The sequence below is a fragment of the Sinohyriopsis cumingii genome, chromosome 16 (genome assembly GCF_028554795.1).
Source record: "Sinohyriopsis cumingii isolate HCF-2022 chromosome 16, ASM2855479v2, whole genome shotgun sequence".
In the NCBI taxonomy this organism is placed as follows: Eukaryota; Metazoa; Mollusca; class Bivalvia; order Unionida; family Unionidae; genus Sinohyriopsis; species Sinohyriopsis cumingii.
In genome coordinates, this window is record NC_142976.1 from 21925914 (window position 1) to 21951256 (window position 25343).

At 36.8% G+C, this 25343-nt stretch overlaps 1 protein-coding gene across 1 annotated transcript; it reads right to left on the reverse strand.

Moving 5' to 3' along the window:
- Window positions 1–589: 589 nt before the first annotated feature.
- LOC149780054 (guanylate-binding protein 1-like) lies at window positions 590–24728 on the reverse strand. The gene is made up of 9 exons (XM_089936808.1): window positions 24523–24728; window positions 15390–15623; window positions 12314–12441; window positions 8309–8418; window positions 7363–7796; window positions 6056–6336; window positions 5165–5377; window positions 4171–4273; window positions 590–3597 (listed from the first exon to the last, which is right to left on the reverse strand). Exons 2-9 carry the CDS (start codon window positions 15595–15597, stop codon window positions 3263–3265), a joined length of 1812 nt encoding a protein of 603 aa, XP_089792934.1. The 5' UTR covers window positions 15598–15623; window positions 24523–24728; the 3' UTR covers window positions 590–3262.
- Window positions 24729–25343: the final 615 nt, after the last annotated feature.

The following is a 25343-nucleotide window of genomic DNA, read 5'->3' on the forward strand; positions in this document are numbered from 1 at the left end:
AACTGAAAATGTGTATAAATCAGGACATGATAAATAAATGATTCATTCTTATCTTAGATCAGTCTCTGGAATCCATTTGTATAAGATAGCAAGGAGCTGAAATAAATACTAGCAACGGTCGAAAAAGATGTTGATATATTTTATGATATTGTAATTCATAGCATACTAACAGCGTTGAAAATTAAATCAAGTCAAGTCTCCGTCACTCAAGCTATGAAAACCAGCACGTATAATAATAGCGTGCAGTCTGGGTGGTCTCCGTCACTCAAGCTATGAACAACAGCACGAATAATAGCGTGGAGACTGGGTCAATCAAATTAAAGGCTGTTTAGAAGTGCCACCCAAGATTCAAGAAATTATCAGAAGAGAAATTAAAAGCTATTGAAATAAACCAGTACTCAGATGCGGCCAGATGAAAACAAAATATGGGAATTGGCGTTTTTCAATCTAATTTGTTTTGTTTTTAAGGGGATGTGTATATGACAGAAAGTGTGAAGTTGACCACACCCACAAAACACATTTATGAAAGAATTACCTTAATATTGCAAATAATAATTTTATGTCACTGTTACAAGAATGAACTAAAAAAGAAACAACTCAGCATTTAATATAGGATATTCTTTGTTCGTGAGACAATACCATACGCACTTCCCCACTGTGACGGAATTATATTGAAATATATTTCTACATGCAGCTCTACTTTTTAATTAAGTTGAAGTATTATTTGGATGAGTGGTGCCTCATTTAAAAAATCAAAATTACAACATCTGTTTTGGATGCAACAAGTTTTACCTAAAAGTTAAATTAAAAAATATATACCTATTGAAGGATGCGATTGCTTATGTAATCATAGCACATACATGTAGTTTACTGAATCTCTTAACAAACAAAACACCCAGCAACAATTTTAAAAAGCAGACAATGAATGTATGAGAAATCTGTATCAATTAGACCATGCTGGATCAAATATATAATATGACGATATTTAATTCCAGGTATAAAAAAATGGTTTTTTCTTCTTCTGAACGTTAAAGGAGAAAAACAACTGAAAAATTATAAATTTTCCCTATTTAGACACAGTTTACTGCCTAGCAACTGTTGGGCACAAGTTGAAATTTAACACAATCAGACCAGAGGAGCTGAGTTACCGCTAAAGAAGGTTCAGTGCAGAGATCAAACATAAATTTTCATCTTCCACGGTTACGAAAATGAAAGGTTAATCCGGCTCAGGAAGACAAAAAGAATTTGCATGGCCACAAGCAAATATTTAAGGACATTGATAAGAATTGGATATTGTTAGAGACATAAAGAAATAAACATGTTGAAACAATGTTGAAAACCCATTACAAGTTGGATCTTAAATTAGGTATTTTAAGACCTACACTGGGCCATCAAGAAATATCACCAAAAGAATTAAGGAAAATCAACGCATATTTTCAAAACGATGATCTATTTGTCCTTCGATTCTGAATCTGGTATCTTCTGGCTTTTCATTTTTCTATCTGAGGTGTAGAATTTCATCACTAATTGATGCCAGCTTCGCTACAATATGACGTTAATGTATGTTGGATGGCATAGAACATTCTAACCCATGAAACGGTTCAACCAATCATCGAGATGGTGTTGATAATAAAACGGAAGAAACTTCAGATAATAAAATCAGTGTTCAGTGAAATCCGTGAAAAAGTTTAAAGAAAACTAACAAAGCAGTAAAGATTTTGTTTGCACAATGCAGCAAAGAAGCGCTAGAATCTTTTGAATTAAGTGATAAATGGTATGTTTCACAACTTGTAAAAAATTTAAACAAGTGTCCGCATTCATGCCCGACATTTCAAGAATGCAGGAGTGTACGCGACACTGGTCACTCATTCCTCGCGACAGCAATTGCTGCTATGAACTATAGGTGTACTATCAGAAATATCTTATTATTGATGTACTATATTTTTAAAAAAAATTATAGTCGCAGATGTAACACTGAACAAAAACAACTCAGGTTAATTTGAATGGTGTTGCTACTAATGGTCATACTTTATCTGTACCAATCATTACCCTCTCACATTCTTTGACTTTGGATCAAACATTGTTACCCTTGATAAAATCTCCAATCCGAGGTGCAAACACTCTAATCGCATATTCACATTGTTACCCTTGATAAAATCTCCAATCCGAGGTGCAAACACTCTAATCGCATATTCATTCTTGCCCTCGAACAGTCAACTCTATAACAAAGCAATGCATATGGCTGGCTTTGAGAGCAACTACAACAACTGCGCATTTCGCTGCACATTACAAAATTCAATGGGCCTTTGCAGCTGCTCTCGCTGCTGCGCTTCACATTAAATTAAAGTTTTTCTTGTTTGCTGTGCACACTCTATTTTATTTGTCATCTTATTTGGTAAGGTATTAACTCCTCTTGTTCACGTTTCCCTGCTTTCATTGATACCGTCCCCAATTACTACTGTACAGTTTCGCTTCCAAACGGACTTTATGCAGTCTTTATATGAATTGTAATTATCACAAGTCACGATCATGTAACGTAGCGAAAATGGTCTGACAAAAATGGAAAATATTTATTTTTGTTTATTGATATTTTGCTTTTTTATTTTCGTTTCTTTACTTGTAAATAATTATATGAAAATTAAAGGGCAGGAAATATTAACGATACAAAGAATAAAGGTTTTCAGTAAATATCATTGTGGCCCTAGGGAATATTTTTCATGTGATTTTCTACAGCTTGTAATTCTTCAATCGCCCTATAACAACGTCATTAAAAAACTCAAATGTAACCTAAAATTACATAATTTCCGTTAACGGCATCTAATGATTCAACGACAGAAGGAACAATTTTGGAATTATAAGAATTAAATCGCCGTGGCTACATATGTATCGAAGTATGAAACATTGGAAATAAAATCCCGCAAATAGTACATTGTACGCCTGACCCCAGTGATATTTAGAGAAATACTGACCATTACATTTAGTTGTAAAATATTCAGGCGCTTTTATCTCATCAAAGCCAACTTCTAATTTCCTTGAATTAGCTGAGATTGCTTTACAAATCCAGAATGTTTTCCTACAACACATTTGATATTTTGAAATAAAACTACCACAGAGCTCTTGACTGTTACAAGTTCTGCTTGTAAGAAAAGACCAACATTTGTTTCGTGTTAACATTAAACGTGTGCCTACCCAGCATCTGAGATAATGTATTTGCGTTAATATTCATGACTTGAAATGAGTTCTTCATTATTGCAATGCTGATTTAAAACAATAGACAATCAAGTCCTCCCCCTCCTCCCCCTTGATGTCTGATTCTCTCGTTCTCTTGACGTAACCTCTCAATATCATTCCTCAACTTAGCAGCTTCTGTGTTGAAGCCTTCTTTAAGCAACCGCTCTTGTTCTTTAAGTCGATTCTCTAGAACTTTGTTCTGGTGTTCCATTAAGTTTTTGATCTCCTCCTGTTGTTTTCGCTCCAGTTGTCGTATATTTTCCTGCATTTGACGTGACTCATCTTCGAACTGTTGTCGCTGGATTTTGGCAAGGCGTTCTGCTTCCTTCCTTTGTCGTTCTGCTGCGATGGCCTTTTGTCTTTCAACTACAACAGTGTTTAAAATTTCACATTAAGGAACAAGTCTTTAAAAACCTTTCAATAGGAGATGGGCCATTTTTGATTTCAGACGTCTTTCGATTTGATAAATTTATATCTGTTGGACACAGAACGAAACAGTTTGACAATATTGTAATATTGCCGAGTTTTAAAACCAATTTTACTCACGTACTTTGATGATTAATTTAAAAGAAATGCTTCTCTCACTCAATAAATATGTCAGATCAGCCTGACCTTTTGAAAATAAAAGAATTACACATCTGCTTTACGATAATTATTTTTGACACTTATACAACTGAGATAATTACTTTTGACACTTATACAACTGAGATAATTACTTTTGACACTTACACAACTCAGAGGTAATTAGGTATAATCAGAACCTCTATTTTCTGAGACACTTTATTAATGATTTTAGTACCAACTGAAATAACAAGAAGGTAACCTAACATTTTGCCTGTGACGCCATGTATCAAGTTTTATCTTACCTTTAGATAGCAAAGGTTTAAACTAGTAAAACAAGCGATGAACATAATATATTTAATACTAAAATATGTTTACTCTCTGCTTCCTTTTCCCTTTCTGTAACTTGCTGGTCTGCTTGAAGAATGGTTTGGCCTTCAACCCACTTGCTCTCTAAATATTTCAGAAGCGTCTCTTGTTTCTAGATTTAAAAATACGGAAAGAACATTTGGCAAAGAGTATTTTATAACTCAGTTATAACAGGAATGTCTAACAAGCAGAAGTCTATTAGTCCGACATCATTACAGTCAGACAAATAAGTATATGTTGTTATGTATACCTATATTTTAAATAACCTTTGATACGAGACTGTGTCTATAGTGTGTTCAATTTTTGTCCATCACTGTAAATTGTAGTGATCATCTATAACGAGGATAAAATGTACCTAATTTGTTGGCCACGTGTGTAAATTATATTTTATAGATATTAGACTATACATAGGTGTTTACAACTTAAAGTCAATTTATCTATTGAATCCGTTTGCAATTTTAAGTAATTTCTCATTGGATGGTGGGGTCTGGAGGGATTTCTAAAGAATTAAGTTATTACCCATTGGATCGGTGTCTCGTATTTTTACAAGAGTTGTTGTGAAAAGCCACGTAGAGAGCGGGGGAAAATCGCGTTTAACGGCTATATGGATGAATGAAAGTAGGTAGAGTCGGACATTTATTTCAACCTCATGTGCTATTTTCATATTTTAACTGGAATTATTCCGAATATATTCAGAGGAATTCTAGACAATGCCCTTTTGATATAGTATGGCTGTTGGCTGGCCTGTACATTAGACGACCTGGACTTCATTCTAAACATTCGATCCTTTTTTACTTGTTGAGAACTTTTAGGATTATTTTATACTTAATTAACAATAATATAGAGTCCACTTATTTTTGTTGTGGACAACTTTGATAATTGAATAATTTACGTTTTAAAAAACATGTTGGTTTTGCTTCTTTCTGTTCCTTAGTCGACGATCATAGAACCGTAACACGATATATCTATGAAAGCTTGATAAAATTAATAGCACGTGTATTACCTTGCAACCCAGACCAGTTAGTTTCTCGTACATGTCTTTGATGTTCATAATGTCTTGTTGATACAGTCCATATCCGCCCGCTCGTGTGTACAACAGTTGTTTGATCTTTTCCTCAATAGCCCTGTTTAGTTGTGCAAGAGCTTCTTTGGATTTGACCTCTGACGCCTGCTCGTTCCGATTCTTGAAGTTGTCATATTCAACACTCATTTTCTCCTGTATAAGACCGAATACTACGTAGATGAAAGAAACTGTCAAATAAAACGGTATTGATACGACTCTGAATTACTTAAGCATATCCAAATAGTTTGCGTTATTCTTTTTGTAATCGTATATCCGTGTAATCAATACATGCCCAACGCTTCACTTATAGTCCTCTTCATGCGTTAAAGAGATATCCGATACTTCAAATGGAAGCAACAGTCACGGTGCAAAACTAATAAGAACAAAATTGCTCTATTCTATTTGTATTTAGCGTGCTTACGAATTTCAGAAATCTCGTTATCATATTGCGCAACTCAAGAGTTGCTCCCTATTCTCATTCTTCAGAATTTGTGCTGTTTAAACTTTCTTAAAACTGCCGTAAAATTAGTGGCAATGTCCTCTTCATATAGCTTCATGATGTAGTCAATAACAGTTCCGGCCAGTACAAGAAATTACTGTTGTCATTGCCTGTGGATATCTTTTGTTTTATAAATAGTATCCAGTTAATCTCAAAAATATTTGTTATCAGAGTGTGTGAGCCGATAGTAAAATCACCGTAAAGTAACCTCAGGTACCAAATCTGGTACCATATTTTATTTATCCATTGAACAAGTGACCAAATTCATGTTAAGCTATTATATTTCTCTCTCCCTTATATATTTCTAGATCAAATGATCTTTAGCGACTTACATTCGCCTCCCTTTGGTACTCGTACTTTTGGTCATAGACAGCCTTTTTGAGAAACAAAGCAATGGCATCCTTAGCGCAGCAATGATGGGCTTCTGATAGGACGTTATCATTCGGAACGGGTAACTGTAGCATGCTATTCATCTTCTCCACATACAGTCCAACACAGGCCTCTACAGCCTTGTTGTTCTCAATCTGTGCCATCATATCCAAGGCGCTCTCTATACATGGGATTTTCCCATCCCGAATCGCCGCAACGTATGACCGAGTCAAAGTCGCAAACACTGAAGAATGATTATAAAAACATTTGTGTGCTAAGAAGTATAATACAATTATGGCCATGAACGATATTTTGATGCTTCTTTATGGAACAAGAATCCCGTGTCCGACATGAAATTTGGTATAGGCTGTGAAAAGCAGCTATAACACTGGCTTGAATTTTATGACAAAATTATTTAACAGTATTGGTACATTTTAGTGCCTCGTTGCCCTATTTTAGGCAATTCGATTAGGTAAAACTTTGAAGGATGAATGTTAAATATTCATAAATTCAGATATATATTAATATATAAGGAAATCTATCGTATCGGACACTTTTATATACTGGGCTTCTGCCAAAACGGATATTATACAAATTTATAATCTTGCTTACATATTTAATATCACCATAAAGGCCACCTATCCTGAAAAAATGTAATGATTATTTGAGAATCGTGAAAAGACCGACGTTGCTGTACAGATATATACAGATTGTCATACAAAGCTAGGAATATAAATGAATTTGAACGGTTCATGACTTAAATCGTATGTACATATACAACGAATAAATAGTTCTTTCACATAGACACATATTTTTCTGTGCAGAAACACACAAACAAATAAACTCAAAAGATGAAAGACAGCCTACTATAGTTTATACTATATCCGTTTAACCAACGATCTGCTTTAAAGCATGAGCTTGTTAGTCCTAAAGCTGTATGTTCATCCAACAATGGCATATACCAAGTCCGACTCCGTAATATGGATATAAAATTTTATGTAGAGTATCTAACATTAATTATCGTCGTGTGTGTGTGTGTGTGTGTGTGTGTGTGTGTGTGTGTGTGACACATGTACTCGATGCAAAGTCAAAAGGTGTTACTGTTATCTATCACACAATTAGGTCTGTTTAACAATAAGGAAACAAGGTAGAAAAGTCCAAAAAATTACGCTGTCTTTTGGAAACAAAAAAAGTATCAGATGATCATATTGTACAACAAGATTTAGTACAGTTGACTTCACTGGATAAAAAGAGGTAGACTGTCTCTTACTTCTTCCATTGACTGGTTGTCCGTTGTCCAGCGATTTTGGAAGACATTCGCATAATACAAATTTCGTGAACTTCTTCGAGTCTTCTACGAATTCTTTATCGAGATCTTGATCAGTCAAGGCTTCTAACTTTTTAAGAGTTGCCTTCGAGCCTGGCCTTTCAAAAGTAAAACACTTTCTCTTTTTGAAGTACTTCCTGATACATATGCGTGGTGTATTGTACTTGACGTCGGAATCCTTGGCGCCGGTACGAAGGCTCAGGCAATCTTCTAGATATTCGTCACTGGTTATTTCTCTACCATTAGATTCGAGATCCAGAGTAAAATCCCGAAGGGTCAGGATAAAGAGCGGCAAGTACAGGTCCAAGTCTTCGGCCCCTCTCTTACTTGAAGGGCTATCTGATATCTTAACATGCTTCGACATTTCCGTGATGAAACTGAAAAAGTAAGATTTGTAGCATGGCTTGACCTTAATAAAGATTCCAAATGAGCAGCAAAGCTGGCGCGCATACAATGTTTTATTAAATTCCGAAACCTTTACTTAACTATTTCAAGGAAACTACATATAAAGGTAATTCTGACCATAACATTTATCAAACTTTTGCTCTAGACTTATTTAAAATAGCAAATTATTTCTTATGGATTAAACAAATAACAGTCTTATTAAGAAATACATATTTGCAGGGGTAAACATAATTTAACAAATGGATGCTACGACCATACCTACAGGCGATGGATTGCAAACTTCTATCGTATTTTTCCTGCCAATAAGTAAGATTTAATTGGATGGTGTAATCTACATTAAAAAAGGAAACACGTTTGGTATTGCTCTGGGTTCAAACGTGCACCGTTCATTTTCATTTTGATAAAATTACATGCCAGAAGAAGAGGCTGCCATCCAATGACATCACACAACATTTGATGGAATACTTTAAAAACTAGTTATTACCTCAACTTTTCCAATGCATCTTGGTCAAATGTCCCTAAAGCATTATACACAAGTGTACTGCCCAGAAGTGTTGCCAAGGTGAAGATCCAGTTATCGTGATTCTTGTCGCCCTACGTTAAAAATAAAATGAAAAATCCCGAGTTAATACTTAAACCTAATGAAAGGTAAATCATCAATGAGAAAATGTACAACATGATTATTTGATTATTGCTACACATATTTTCAATGACAGTACACAATTTGCGATACATTAATTAATTTTAAGTAAAACACGAAATAAATTAAAGATGACAACTGGTGGTATACCAGCTGAACATAAATATTTTCTTCCGCTGATAACTTCAAAGTATGTTTATAGTCCCTGAGCAAACCATCAACATTACTTGTATTGTGACGGGACAGGTCATATATACTGCAAATTGTATCTTAATTAAGAATTTACAAACGAGTGTGAGTTACTCGAGATATTAATCTTAATCTTGTTCTAGTTTTATGAAAGTGTTATTTACATTCAAACCTAAAACTACATTGCTTCATATTCAAACGTTCTAGAGGAATCATTATATATGTTCTATTAGATAGCGCAAGGACAGGATACATTGCTGATAACCAATGCTAGCATGTCATAACGTGTATGCATTATGGAAGCTGATAATACATAAACCATAAAAGTCAACTTGGGATAAAATAATATTCAGCTCAGCACATATCTGGTTGATTCAGATTGAATCCTGTTGTCATTACAAGACGCACCATCTTGGAATTCCCTGGATATGTTCTGAGGTTATTTCGTGACAGATTCGCCGACTTCCGAGACTACCTTGCGCGACGTTTATCTACCTTGCGCGATTATCTAACTTGCGCAGAGGGTTCAGATGCATACTACAGCATAGAGATTCAATAAGCTAGGGTCAGCTTATGATTCAACTGCTCAGGACACATAACAAAACTCATAAGTGTATGTGTGTGCTGCAGTAGTGTTGAGGGTAGAAGATTGACATTTATTGGCTAAATGTCTTGTTTTAACGATTCCATATTACCGAACATTCACAGACCAGAGGAATCATGGAATCCGATAAAGTTTTGTAACGCCATTAGCCTGAGCGCTAATGTCAAACATAAAAATCAAAAGATCAGACATCTGCGTTTAGGGTTACGGTGTTCGAAGCAGATCAAGTAGCTTTTGTCCCATCCACTGCAAGGATTCACCGTACACTAAGCACATGGTTAGAAGTGCTAAGGTTGGATAATCTCTTATAGGAATTGTTTCTTGCGTATAGACTACTTAGTGTGACAGAGCCCTTAACAAGTAATGCTAATAACAAATAAAACATTTAAAACCAAACTAATCAGACTATTAAACAAAATTGTAAAACACACACAGTGACACGCTAATGTATTTTAAGTCCAATATTTAAAGAGCTTCACCACAGATGTATCTTCTGAAAAGAAATACAAAATTTGTTTCAACCTTTTGCATCAGTCACGTTACAGCGAACTGATTATAAATTAGTTCAATTGTAGTCATTTTATGATAATGCCTGTTGATTGGTTGATTCATATGTTACTACTTTTCATTTCCTATTTGACTGTGTTTTCAACGTTTCTACTACGTACACAATCAATATAGCGAAAGCTAACCTGAAGCTTTCGTCCTCATGCTAAGGAAGGACTTCATCAGCAGAATGATTTAATCTCAACTCGATGAGACATGTCAAAAATTGTCCCAGATAGGCGGCAGGTTGTAAGGGCTCACGTCCATGTTCAGTGTCGGTTTGTGTGAACGGATGTAAATCGAGTCCTTAACACAAAACTAAAAACCAGCCTTGTTCTCCATCTAAGATTTATAATGAGTTCCAAGTTACAGTATGGGCCAGGGCAAACATTGTGGATATGACATGATACTTGAGACGAGCTTGAAATTGGTCATTTATGTTCATTAAACCTCGTTTTCAATGTCCTTTCAGTTTCCCTAATATAGTCTTGATTGCACAGACTTTCACCCTGTCCTTCACACCTAATGTGACAGATAGGTCCACACACTGATCCTTTGTCAGACTTATCCTTAGTGTGAAATGACATCTATTTTATGGTCAGGTAGGTTTGAAACACATCATATTTTTTCTAAATCAGGAGCAATAATAACATTTGCTTATACTTTACTAAATTATATAAAACCACGCCTTCCCTCTTCCATGTAGATAGCTCTTGTTTTATTTTGTCGTCGCATTGGTATGGGTTTAAACCGATGGGTACAAAACACGTATATGTATATTCCTAAATAGCTGTTGAGAGAGAGAGAGAGAGTTGTTGTTATTGTTGTTGTAGGGTTTAACGCCATTTTTCAGCACACGCTAGGCTATATATGGCGGCCAGTATTAATGGTGGAGGAAGAACCCGGGTAAATCTCACATACCCACATTGGCTGAATCCGAGACACGAACCCACGCAGACAGAGGTGAGATAGCAGCGATCCGTAACGGAGATCGCTTTAGACCATTTGGCCACTCGGGGCCCCGAAAGAGAGAGAGAGAGAGAGAGAGAGAGAGATTTTAATCTTAGGTCAATAGTTTTTAAATCTTTGAAATATTATGGTACTGTCCCTTTTTCAAAAAGATTAACGCAACATCTTTATATACATTCGTATGCATTGCTGACCCTTGAGCACGGGGACGTCAGTTTCCCCACAATATCCTTTGGCCCCCATATATTCAGCATGTGCACACTTCTGTGCGTGCATTTTAGCCAGAAAAATGATCGCAAAATACACCGGCAACATTTTTAGGAGATGTCCATCAACGTCTATGTTGGTGCTAGCAGAGGCCAAAACTGGTAAAAGCGATAAAAACTGTAACATGGTCGTAAATTCCAATTTTATAACAATGCGTACGTCAAAAAAAACATTCAAGGTGTTTAGTAGTGGGCGGATTTGCAAGGTATTCTTTGATAGTGTAATGAATTTTCAAGGATAAAGTCACACCATTGGCAAGGAAGATTTAATTTTTTAAAGCTGAAGTAGTGATAAATGAGTATGATTTATAAGAATAGACACAATTTGTAATTTAATAAAATATTTATCATTTTGTAAACAAAAGAAATAATTCAGGAAACATGTATATTTATTATTGCAAATACTAGTAGTATATTAAAGTGAAATAAGACTAAACGAAAGCATGATCAGAAATTGGCAATTCCAAAGTGCAGCTCATTTCAGGTTAAAATGATATTCAAACATGTTAACGCTTTCAAGAGCGACTTGAGCACTTAATACAATGTTTATCGCAATGATGTTAATGTCCAAGAAGAATATGATAGTACAGAGTAGACCACAAAGCTATGCTTGCACAATTGTCGAAGTGAAATTTTTTATAGCACTTTTGCATTATGTATTCGAATTTTCCTTTATCCATTTAAAATGTAATATGTCCCCGAGGTTTGGAGGGTTGGAGACAGAGGCCTGTGCCCTTGGAAACCAAAGTGGAACGCTTTATTTATGCATGCATCTTACATACATACATACTCGCAGACTCTAATTTCTAACACCATGCTATGTATATGTAGGTGAAAATAAAAGTGTGTTAAGGCAATCTTTTAAATTATATTTAGATTCTTTGTCGTAATCTGAGAGTAAGGAATGATATTATGAATATCAATGATTTTTTAAGGATGGTATTGTAAGCTAGCATTATAAATCCGTTGTAAATCCTTAAAGTACACTTTGGTATTATGTTCTTTTTTTTGTATGAAGGGTTTAATATTTTAAATCTCTCTCTCTCTCTCTCTCTCTCTCTCTCTCTCTCTCTCTCTCTCTATATATATATATATATATATATATATATATATATATATATATATATATATATATATATATATATATATATATATATATATAATGTGTTGTTGTTAAGTAACCAAATATTATGCCGAAATAATAATTTCGCTTTCTTTAAGTCCTATAATATCTTAGATCGGTGCCCTACTTAAGGTCTCAATACACGATACTACCTTCTTGATATCTCCAAGACCCTCGGTATCCAGAAGCAGAAGGACCTCATCTCTTTTGACTGGATGAGGTCGACACCATGCCCATATTCCCTTTGTCTTAGACTCAATTGTAGAACCAAGTGGGAATCCTATAATAATAATAATAATGATAATAATAATAACAATAAAGACAGCAACAACAATGAAAAAAATAGCATTGATATAAATCCAACAGGAACATGATCAATGGGTACATTCTGCTCCCCTTCGCATCCCCATTTTTTTATATTGAAATAATTGAAGGCCTTGCCAAAATATATATGTTCTTGTCAGTATCGAAAATGAACTGAAGGGCAGAATTTTGCGGAAATCATAGAAAGAAAATCAAACAATTGGCGTGTCGACCGATTGGGGATATGAGAGAAGGTAAATCTTCCAGTGTTAGTGGCGTTTCCTTTAGGCTGGATAAGAAGCGTAATTCTAAGTTGTAATTGCACAGAGAGACGTTAGTGCGCTGATAGTTCTGGAAGGGTAGAGACTTGTGTCTGAAGCAGAGCGGAAAGCTTGAGCTGAACAGGGATTTTTAGCTGTAAGCCACTGAGATTTAACTCATGAAAAGAAGGAAACTTGAACTTGGTAAGACTGTATCTTGGCCGAGTCTTTGTCTTTGATTTTGGTAGATAATTCAATTTATCAAAATACTGAATCATAACCTCTATATATTAAATTTTATTAAAATATTGAACCATAACATATAGAAAGTGGATTTTATTAGAATACTGAATCATAACATATAGTTTAATATTTTTAGAGTATTGAATCGTAACGCATAGTTGAATTGAGCAATGACGTGTACTTACATTTATGATAATGTTGATTGAGATTGAGAACTATGCGAAATTAGACTGGGTTGAATTTATATGCAAATGTATTTATATGTATAACTCTGTAATTCTTCGGACTCATGAAATAGGAATTACTACTTATTAGCGATGGGTAGATTGATGTGTCCGAACATATCAACATTTAGATGATGTGTGCGTGTGTTAAAAAAGTCAGTTAGTAATAACATTCGTACGTAGAGAGCAAAGCAGGTATAAAAAATGGAATTAGCATGTGCATAGGGCCTGTTAAAGTTGTCATCATCAGTCTGTTGGAAGGTCAGTGAGAGAGTGATAAATTCCGAAGAGTAGGGTAGAATGACGAGTGTCTACGTCCCTTTTGTTTCTTCAGGAAGCTCTGAGGGTGCCCGTGAGAGACGGCACTGAGAGATTCCCAGGAAGTATTTAGTGACAACAGCGCAAGAATAAGAAGAAAGGTGTAGGGAGGAGGACAAAATGCGAAAGAAGCCGAATAAACTCGCAAGGTGCATATACGAGGCCCGAAATACACACGGAAGAAGAGGAAGGAAGGAGGAAGGAAGGAGGAAGGAAGGAAGTGAAATCAATAGTGGATGAGTACCAGAGCCAACATTCTGAACAGAGACTCTCTCACATTAGGACAGTAACTTACATGCGATGAATTAAATGTAAAGTGGCATTTGGTTTAACAGGCCATTATTGTGTACAATTAGTATTAAACTGAAGCTTTGTGTTCGCATTGTTATTGAAAATCGAAATTGAAAATTTATGTCCAGGAAATTGTTTGAATTGATTTTGATATTTTGTCAAATTTTTAGCCATTCAACCTTGAGTTGTTCTATGTAGCTAAAGTGTCAGTGTTACTAACTGGGGGGTTCGGAGTCATTAAATTTTAATGGATATTTTCTGCAGATTCTTTTTAATACCTTAGCAGATCTGCAGTATTATTTACAATACGCATGCGGGGTTGTGACAGAAAGTTCATTGTTTTTATACAAAGATATCGATTAGCCAAGCTCTTTTTGTTTATGATAAATGCATGCGTATGAAGAAGCCATGTGGACCTCTATAACTCAAATATACTGAACGCCAGTTACCTCCTCACATTTTAGAGACGAAAGAAACTGCTAATACCATGCTTTGATCAATTAATTGATAAAAAGGTTGTAAGTAATGTTTTACACGAGTTATAATTCATCTGGTTGCACTTATATACTTAGTAATATTTCTTGGCATATTATATTTGTAGAAGTAATTATAGGTTGTATAAGACAGGTTGTCTGGTTCTTTTATCAATACGTAAAACAACATTGACAAACCATAGATTGTGTAAGACAGGTTGCCTGGTTCTTTTAACAATACGTAAAACAACATTGACAATTCATAGATTGTGTAAGATAGGTTGTCTGGTACTTTTATCAATAATTAAAACAACACTGACAAATCATAAATTGTGTGAGGCAGGTTGTCTGGTTCTTTTATCAATATTTAAAACAACACTGACAAATCATATATTGTGTGAGGCAGGTTGTCTGGTACTTTTATCAATAATTAAAACAACACTGACACATCATAGATTGTACAAGACAGGTCGTTTGGTTCTTTTATCAATACTGAAAACAACACTGACAAATCATAGATTGTGCAAGATAAATTGTCTGGTTCTTTTATCAATACTTAAAACAACATTGACAAATCATAGATTATGCAATACAGGTTGTCTGGTTCTTTTACCAATACTAAAAACAACACTGACAAATCATAGATTGTGTAAGACAGGTTGTCTGGTTCTTTAATCGGTGCTTAAAACACTTACAAATTATAGATTGTGTACGACAGGTTGTCTGATTCTTTTATCATATACATCTCATGTTCAGTATCAGTTGAAAATGCTCTTTTTCTGGCAAACTAAATACGTTCACATTCATCTGATTAGTTGTAACCGCTGATGTTGTTTGCTTGGTTTACTGATTGTCCTGAGACCACACCAGGAACAGTTATGTACGCACCGACATTTGCATATTCATATGTCGGAACACCAGACGGAGTTTTTCTTATTACCAAGCACTACAACTTAAAACTGTACACTTTACAAATATAAAGTTAACGCAGAGCCCATATTTTGATATGACGAATGTAAATCTGTCTTTATCTATCTAGATCTTTGTGTCCAAATTTATTTGAAAATGTAAACATTCCCTTGTAGATATTTTCTCTCATGTGACGTAAAGACCTACCTTTATTGACTTGTGCCAGTCGGTTGAGAAGGTAGGATTTTCCAGTCCTATAGAGGCCAGCTATTACAACAACATTCAGTTGCTTTGGGATCTGGGAAATTTGGTTCAAAACTTCGTCCACCACCACTAACGTTCCATCTTTGTCGGAGTCAATTATGCATAGAGGCTGTTTAAAAACTGGGCATGACTCGTATGCCATGACAGACATGTAATCAATATCGTGTGTTAAATGCACTGTAACGAAATCGAACAGCAATGTACGGTACAGGGTGACTAATGAAACAAAATGCAAATGTCTTGAACGTATATTTGCCAGCTAATAATATTAAATCTGAATTCAAATTTTGTTCTGCTGAATTACACTCTGATATTCGTAGAATCGGTCTCACTATAATTAAGTGCTAAAGTTATACGCATAACTAGACTTCGTCGTGCGTTATGTTGTCAATCATCGCCAATTTATCGCTCCTTATTTCAAATAGTGGGACAACTTGCTCAATATTTAAACAGCATGTAACGTAGATCATTCCACTTGTCATTTGATGGTCACCATGCAGCTATTATATTCATACAAACTGGCAATAAATTGAAAATAAATATGACTGACCCTTCCGTCTGTCGGTTTATTGATCCATTCATTTTCTAACGGGTAACCAGCAACTTAACTGACAAATGCTATTCCAAACGGCCTGATACAATTTAATCTTCGCCTTGCATTGATAATTCCTAGGAAATGATTCTTTCCACATTTTGATTATTATTTTACTCCTAATCTGTATGGTATACGTCAGTCAATACTTGAACCAAGCATTTAATATATGTCTATTTTTTTTCTTTCCTTTTCGTGTCTGTATCGACAATGATTTTCGTTATCTCCTCTCTATGACCACATTTGAATAAATGAAATATCTGTCTGACTCTCTTGTAAAAATACAATTGTTGGGGTTATCGCAATTTTAATCGTGTCTCTGAAAAACAAGAAAGGAAAGGAATTATGAATTGATGATTAAACTTTGCCTGACAATGTATACGATTTAAGTTTAACAGTAACTTTATATTTGGATAAATTGATCATAATAATGAATATTCTCTATTCTTGCAAATAACAAACAAACTAAATCGAAATTATCTCGTTTCCAGTTGAGGTAACTTCAGCCTTGTGCTCAGACACATATCTATGGGCACAGGGAACATCCAAAGACACAAAGTTTCTGAGTTTTCAAAATATGGCTCGAAAAGTTCAGGAAAATATATCTAACTCGACAGAAGGAAAAGCCAAAGGTCAACCGAACAAGCTGTTCTCGAAACCCTAAGAAATATAATTCCAACATGGAGAACACAAGTTAGACTGGCACTACAATAAAATAGAACTGAAATACAACTCTTGTAGTGATGTCAGCAACCAGACTGAACTGTGCGAGAATCATTCATCAAGAGTAACCACCGATTAATATTTAAAATCAAAACATGCTAAATGCACATGTTCAGCTTTTGTGGTATATTTAATAGTACTATTTATGGTTCTCTAAATATACAAAACAATCCTTTGTTTGCTTGATTCTCACATTTATCTAATGAATGTATCATCAGTTAATATTTCATGATCTTCTAAATGTTTAATTGTGTGTATATTTGGTTTTTCAATGACTCATATAATTTAGCTATTTCATAGCTAAATATCCCATATATAACCCCAACATCGTCCATATCGATGATTCATCCTTTCCTTTGATGCAGAACCTAATTAAAAATCGACAACAAATGCAAACTGTATATCAGGTGGAATCAGATATTTTCTCCGTACTTGCATTGCAGTTGTCCATTTTGTTCTCATACATTCACTCGTTTCCCTGTTAATCATCTGGCAGTGGCTGCACTTTTAATGCAATAGGAAATAATTCAACAAGTATATGCTAATTTGGCTCAGCCACTGACATGAAGGTTCCTACGAAAGTTACATGGTGTACTTAAATGATATTGATGGTCGCATTCTACATACAAAGAGATTATATAACTGAATTTTACGCGGAATATTCATTTAGTAACTCAAAATGGTGTAGTTTCACATTAATTTAATCTTGGCATGTGCGCGCGCATGTTGTTCCATCTGCCCCCTAACTACAAGTATGAATTATTTAATTTACTTGTCAAGTGTTCTTGCGGCATAGTCAGTTACCGTGTCATATTGCTTATAATGATATTGCAGGTTCGACTCACATTCGCTATAAATAATGCTTGTCTTAATAAATGAGGAAACGTCGAAGCTTGAATTTGACTTTGCATGGAACTGAAAGTCAATCCGACGATGTAAGGTGATGTCAATAACAGTACGATGGCATGCATAATACTTTCAGATATATATCCTTTCGAAATAACCATTGAGCCTTCTAGTCTGTTATTTGGCAGACTAGGGTCTCATCTGGGGTTGAAAATTCAAACGGCCTTTATTTATGCTTACTACATATTTCGGTCGACCTTAAAAAATGTATGTGTAACAGCTTAAAATAGGCAGTCTACTATAATCACCAAAACAATACATATTTACAAAGCTCGACCCGAGCGGGGATGTTTCCTTTTATATGTAACAAATACGGTGATGTATATAATCTCCAAAAGTTCACAGACGTATGTGTAAAGATTTTGTTTAAAAATTATGTATTAGCGTAACTAATGCTGGCGTCAGATTACCTACAGAGTTTCTAAGGTTAGCTAACTGATTTAATCGTTATTTAATTTAAATGCGTCAAATAAATTTTTCAAAGACGCTCATAAGCGGTTGTACGATGATGTCTCTAATATGCATCATGAGCTTCTTGAAATATGCATTGACTTATCTTAGAACAGCACCGATGCACCGAAAGCGTGAAACATCATTGTTTGATATTATGCAAGAAAGATTCAAGTTGTTGACACCTAGTGACAAAAGCAGTTATGTAACCAGTGAGAGCCAAGAAAGTGATAATTGCCCCAATTAGAAAGACACTTTTAGTATTAATATAATAATGGCATCCCAATTGGCCAGATTTTATAAATCCCTTTCTAAGTCCAGAGAAGCAAAAACCATAGATGAAATATACAAACTATCCAAAACGTTTAGAATTATTGGATTTAATGCTGCAAACGGCGTGTGGGAGTCGGCACAATGTTAGCAATGGATCATTTGAGCCTCTTTTGGCCGGTACAGACTTAAAGCACTTTTTACGTGGATTTATTCATTAATTTGCTACTGGATATTCGGACTACCCCTATTACATTTTTTCTGATTACCATGAGAGTAGACGTGGCACTGTATTCTTACCATTCTAAATAATATATAAAAGATGTTCAAAGGCATTAGGACCTCAGTCATGGCAAAGCTGTATGCTTTGGAATACGTCAATTCTGAGTCAGAACACACCAATACGAATACTTTAAATTACATTAGCTATCTTTACATATTAGTCTACGTGCTCGACCATGTCGGGTAACCAGCTTTGGTGGCCATTCGGATCTATTCGCATGTGTGGTGCTGACTGCTGGACGGACCACAGGCTACTGATTTCCAAGATGAATCTTAAAATTCAACCTCCCAGACGCCCACAGGGAATTAAAGTCCCAAAACGACTCAACGTCTCCAGGCTGAAAATCTGCAACAATGAGCAAGCTCTGTCTGATGCTCTGACAAACCAGCTAGAAACCACAGACTCTAATACCAACCACGTAGACAAATGATGGATGGCCTTCAAACATCTGGTGTACTCCACTGCATCGGAAGCCTTTGGCATCACTGCGCGAAAGCACCAAGACTGGTTTGACGAGAACTGTGAAGAAATAAAGTCCCTGCTAGAGAAGAAGCATCGTCTCCATCGTGCATACAACATCGACCAAAAGTCCGTTGCAAAGAAAGATGCCTTCAGCAGAGTCCGCCAAGCTGTGCAGAAGAAACTACGCGAGATGCAGGACACATGGCTGAGCTGAAAGGCTGATGATATCCAGTCCTTCGCCGACAGACACGACATGAAGAATTTCTATAGTGCTCTTCGTGATGTTTATGGCCCAGTAACATCAGGCACAGCCCCACTCTTGAGCTCCGATGGCAGCACTCTCATAACCGAGAAGGAGAAGATCCTGGATCGCTGGGCGGAACACTTTGACGGTATCCTCAACAGACCCTCTTCCATCAACGATAAAGCGATCAACCGTCTACCACAGGTGGAGATCAACGATAGGTTGGTTGACCCTCCAACAGTGCTGGAAACTCATAAGGCCATTGATTTCTTGTCTAGTAGAAAATCTCCAGGAGCAGACTCCATCCCAGCTGAGATCTACAAGTCTGGTGGGCCTAAGTTAGTAAGAAGACTAACAGAGATGTTCTGTGGCATATGGAAGATGAAACGCATACGCCAGGCATTCAAAGATGCATCCATCATCCACCTTTACAAACGCAAAGGCAGTCGCCAATCCTGCGACAACCATAGAGGAATCTCTCTACTCTGCATCGTTGGTAAGGTCCTCGCCAGGCTACTGCTGAACAGACTCACAGAACACCTTGATCATGGCCTACTGCCAGAAAGCCAGTGTGGCTTCAGAAAGGAGAGAGGTACCATCGACATGATCTTTCCTGCCGGGCAGTTGCAAGAAAAATGTCTTGAACAAAATGTCCAGCTATACACCACCTTCGTGGACCTGACTAAGGCATTCGACACTGTCAGCCGGGAAGGCCTTTGGAAGATCATGGCCAAATCCGGATGTCCAGAAGTCTTCATTGAAATGGTGAGACAGATTCATGATGGCATGCTTGCCAAAGTACAGGACCAGGGTAACTATTCCTAACCCCTTGCAGTTACGAATGATGTGAAACAAGGATGCGTCTTAGCCTCCGCTCTCTTCAGCCCCATGATCTCCGCAATGTTGATGGATGCTTTCAAGGACAGCGATGTAGGAGTAGGTCTCCAATACCGTCTGGATGGGAAGTTGTTCAATCTGAGGAGGCTCCAAGCCAAAACCAAAGTCCAAGTTGAGAACATTCGCGACCTGCTGTTTGCAGATGACTGTGCCCTCAACTCCAGCACGGAGCATGGACCTTTTTCCCACAACGTGCTCCAACTTCGGACTCGCCATCTCTACCAGCAAGACCGAGGTTCTGCATCAGCCAGATCCTGGAGAAGATTACATGGTACCATCCATCACTGTCAATGGTCATAAGCTCAAAAATGTAGACAGGTTCACATACCTCGGCAGCACCCTCTCAGAAGTAGTCCAGATAGACGATGAGGTCAACACTAGGATTGCCTAAGCCAGCATATCATTTGGTAGACTCCGCTCAAATGTCTGGGATAGGAGAGGCATCAAGCTTGCCACCAAACTCAAAGTCTACACAGCGGTTGTTCTCCCCACCCTCCTCTGTGCTTGCGAGACATGAACTGTGTATAGCCGCCATGTTAAAAAACTGAACCACTTCCATATGAGCTCCATGAGGAAATTACTGAAAATCAGATGACAGGACAAGGTACCAACAAAGAGGTGCTCACTAAGGTCGGCATGACAAGCATCCACACCATGCTGTGCAAGGCACAACTCCGATGGGCTGGCCATGTTGTCCGCATGCTGGTAGAACGCCTACCTAAGAAGGTCTTTTATGGAGAACTACAACAAGGCAAAAGATCTCACGGTGGTCAAAAAAAAAAAAGAAGTACAAGGACACTCTCAAGGCTTCGCTGAAGAACTTAGGCATTGATCCTGATAGCTGGGGGAGTGTCACTGCTAACCGATCTGCTTGGCGCAGTCAAGTCAACGCTGGTGCGGAAGCCTTTGAGCAAAAAAGACTGGTGGACGCAGCTGAAAAACGTGATCTGCGCAAATCCAGGAACAGCAGTTCCGCAACTCCCGGCCAGCAACCTGCACATCCATGTCCCCACTGCAGCAGACTCTTCCGGGCCCGGATCGGACTGATCAGCCATCTCCGGACCCACCCCCAGTGAAACGATGACATTAAATGGTCCTCATCGACACCGACATCATCATTCGCAAGTATTAGCGCGCGCAGTCAAAGATTAAAACTAATATAGAAGTCAAGGAAATAATAGTCAGGATTAAGTCTGTTACATTTTCTAATCCTGGTAATGTAAAACAATGATGCAAACAGTTCTCAATTAGACAACCATTCCCTTGTATATAAGCATGCCAAATGTGACTCAACAAATGAAACTCAAGCGAGCGCGTGGGGTACGAAAACAAAGCGTTATGAGAAAAGCTGACATACTTGTACTGTCAGTACGTTACCAAGATGCACCACAGCTGACTATGAAGCAACCTCGTGAAATGGCATCGCAGTACACCAAGATTGCTATTCGGGACAAGCCGTCTGAAATAGCACAGGTGGTAGGTGATGAAAAAGAGCGTCGACGCCATCGCACATGCCATTGCTCCTGAGGCTGCTGCAAAAGCACGACAATTAAAAATACCCGTGTGTGATCTGCATTAACACCTTGGTGTTTTACAAGAAAATCGGGCAATATTCCGACTGAATACGAGGCAGGTAAAAACGAAGTGAGACTGCTTTCATAGCTGCGTCCACAAATCGTATCACAATTACAGCACATGTGCACCTTCGAGGATGAGTGGCGTTGGCTCAGTGGTATCGAGCCGAACTAACGACCGAAAGGGTACGGGTTCGAAGCCTACCACCAATTCGGCTTAAGTCAGCTATCGTGGTTTGTCCTTTGGCAAGGCACTTTATTCGAATTACATTAAAACTAAATACCCTACTTATGTTGCTGTGCCGTAAAACATCAAATGTACCAAGAAACCCTCCTAGATAACACTGAAATTGTTCACCTCGTGTAGTTGATACTACCCCTAAATTGTGACAATGATAATGCGTGGATTGATAGCACTATCATCCTGAACCGTCATGACATTGAGATCATAAATAATAAAATCGACAAAGCCTTTTCAATGATTTTTGAGACGTTGGAACTAATTCACCGAAGCATAATCATGATGGACTGGAGACAGATGTGTGGGTGTTGTAAAAATTTACGGTCAAAATTATTTCATTTATTAATACCTACTGTTAATCAATACCAAACCGTCAGTGGTATGATTTACTTGTATTTTCGCATATAAATTGACCATAAATCATCATTTGAACTACATTTTTATATAATTAAACTTTGACATCTGAAATACTGAAAATTGTAAAACAGAATTACATATTGTCAAGAGATGTTATAAAGACTGTTCGGAGTACACCTCAAACAAACTGAGTTCCTTGTGAATGTAACATGGTACAATGGGTGAACAGTGAGCGTAAAAAAATCCTAGATTATTTGAGTGATTAAACTTCCCCCTCTTTACATGATTATTCAATACCTAAAATTCCTTCGAAATGATATTCTGTTAAAATACTGATATGTTGTATATATTTGAATTTATGTGGATATCTCTGTGTGTGTGTGTGTGTGTGATTTCGTTTTTATGAGAGATTATGCATGACAGATTTCTTAGATCTTGACTGTTACGTTTTGGTCCATACGATACGGTTTCGCAGAAGAAAGACAACACTGAGTGTGGACAATTTTATTTTCCTACTTTTACTTTTATTATAGTTTTCGAAAAAGGAATTTTTCCTGCTTTACTTTTAGCATCGTCTCAGAGGTGATGCTTCGGGAAATGCCATCGTATTAATTAATCTAATCAGTAATATTATGATGAATCAAATACATTGCACATTGTTGATACAATTCGCCATCAATATCAGTTTTCATGCTAACATCGCTGTGTGTGTGTGTGTGTGTGTGTGTGTGCGAGAGAGAGAGAGAGAGCACAAAAATATGATTCCTCTGTACAAACTTGAATCAATAGTTCTGTGCTTGCAAGACTTGAAGTCAACTCAAAACACGCTTCGTAAAACAGGGCACGAAGTACGTGCCATCCATGAGTGTAAATCTAAGGTCTCACTTATAGTTTCGTATTTTGATACCTCCCTAACTTTTAAGGTAGAAGGTATGAACTTAATTATTATAAGCCTTACATTTATAAATTCACACAGAAGCTAAATCTGTAATGTGGTTTAGATTTACTTTGAGTTTGGCTTGAAATAGGTTGGCTTGTTTGGTGACTGCCTGTCACAGTTAGAATAGTGTGGGAGATCAAATGCGTAACTTGGGCTGCAAATGAAAAGCCGACTTGGCTTACGTATTTACGTATGTCTGTTACAGAGGTAAATATCTGATGTGATGTGATGTGATTTTAATTTTTAACGTAGCTTTAACAATTTTTCAGCCATTTCGCTACGATGTATGCGATGTGCCAGTTTATAGTGATGTCTAGCAGTGGGGCATCATGCCGCAGATATGTAGCATGATGTCCCACCCAGTCACATTATCCTGACACCAGGCCGACTAGTCCTAACACTAACCTATTAATGCTGAACGCCATGCTAGGCAGCTGTTAGTACCATTTTTGTAATCTCTGGTATGACTCGGCCGGGGATAGGTAAATATCTAAAAATTGAGATGGTTGTGGGGTGATGAAAAGTAAACTAATTTGTTATAGTACTAGTGAACTTTATTCATGCAATAAGACACATACTGATCTTTTAGCTCCCGTGTCACATGAAAATATTCAAAATAGCTCTTTGCTGTCAAAAATGAAAGTAAAAAATCTCATATGCATGCTATCAACAAAAATCATTAGTTTGCTTTTATTTGTATCTTCGGTGCAAAATTATTCTCATTTTTCTGCAATAGACCATTGTCGGATGAAAGTTCACCAGATAAACTGTCCAGTGAGACTTAAGATCTCAAAGCGTATTGACATCCTTGCATACAAATCGTTAAACAGTGAGGCATGACAAGGGAGAAACAACTTGTTGTTTTAGGGCGTGCGGAAGTTATTAGTGATGATTACCCTGCTCACTTTGTTAATTCTCCTTTTGTTAACTCTCCCTTTTTGTTTACAAAACCTTTCTCCATTTCTCAATGGAGGAGAAGGAATGGAGGTCGGCCTCATTTGAAATGCAGGTTCATATAAATGCATAACGATTTTGGGATTGCATTTACGCCAGAAATCCCCCCTCCCTTGCCTTGAGAGATGAAATGAGTGTATGAGTGTACCTAACTTAACAACCCCCCCCCCCTTCTAGTCTTACCTCCGCTTTAGATCTCCTGTCCCACCGCTCGTCTGCTCGAATTCAGTACTGAACTATTCCGTATGAATATGGGAAGTCAATGACTGGAAAATTGTTCAATATTTCTTTCCTACTTTCGATTCTATTTTTATCGGCCGATTGACTAAATTGCGAAATTATGCTGCGCTCTTCTAACAGCCAGGTCCAGCAAGAACGACAACAGTGAGTGTGGAAAAGAAATGGTTCCTATTTTCCTTTCAGTTATAACCTCTGAAGTTACGTCTGAAGGAAAAGTAATTTCTCCTACTTGACTTTCATCTTCGCCTTAAGAATTATGCTTGAGACAATATTTTATTATTATTATTATTATTATTATCAAACCCCAGTGTCAGATCTGTAACATTTGACTAATACAATCAGCCATCAATATTAATAACTGTAGTATGTATGTATGTATGTATGTATGCATGTATGTATGTATGTATGTATGTATGTATGTATGTACGTACGTACGTACGTATGCATGCATGCATGTATGTATGTATGTATGTATGTATGTATGTATGTATGTATGTATGTATGTATGTATGTATGTATATGTGTGTATGTATGTGTGTATGTATGTCTGTATGTATGTATGTATTTATGTATGTATGTGTGTATGTGTGTGTGTATGCATGTATGTATGTATGTATGTATGTGTGTGTATGTGTGTATGTATGTATGTATGTATGTATGTATGTATGTATGTGTGTGTATGTATGTATGTAATGTAATGTATGTATGTATGTATGTGTGTGTGTGTGTGTGCGTGCGCGCATGTGCGTGTGTATGCATATATG

Bases quoted from the DNA above. Each gene is read 5' to 3' on its own strand.
- LOC149780054 (XM_089936808.1), bottom strand. From the start codon at position 15,597: ATGTCTGTCATGGCATACGAGTCATGCCCAGTTTTTAAACAGCCTCTA. The intron at 8,419-12,313 runs GTAGTATCGTGT...TTTTTAACGTAG, and splicing joins GTCTTGGAGATATCAAGAAG to GGCGACAAGAATCACGATAA. The intron at 7,797-8,308 runs GTAATAACTAGT...TTACTTTTTCAG, and splicing joins GATGCATTGGAAAAGTTGAG to TTTCATCACGGAAATGTCGA.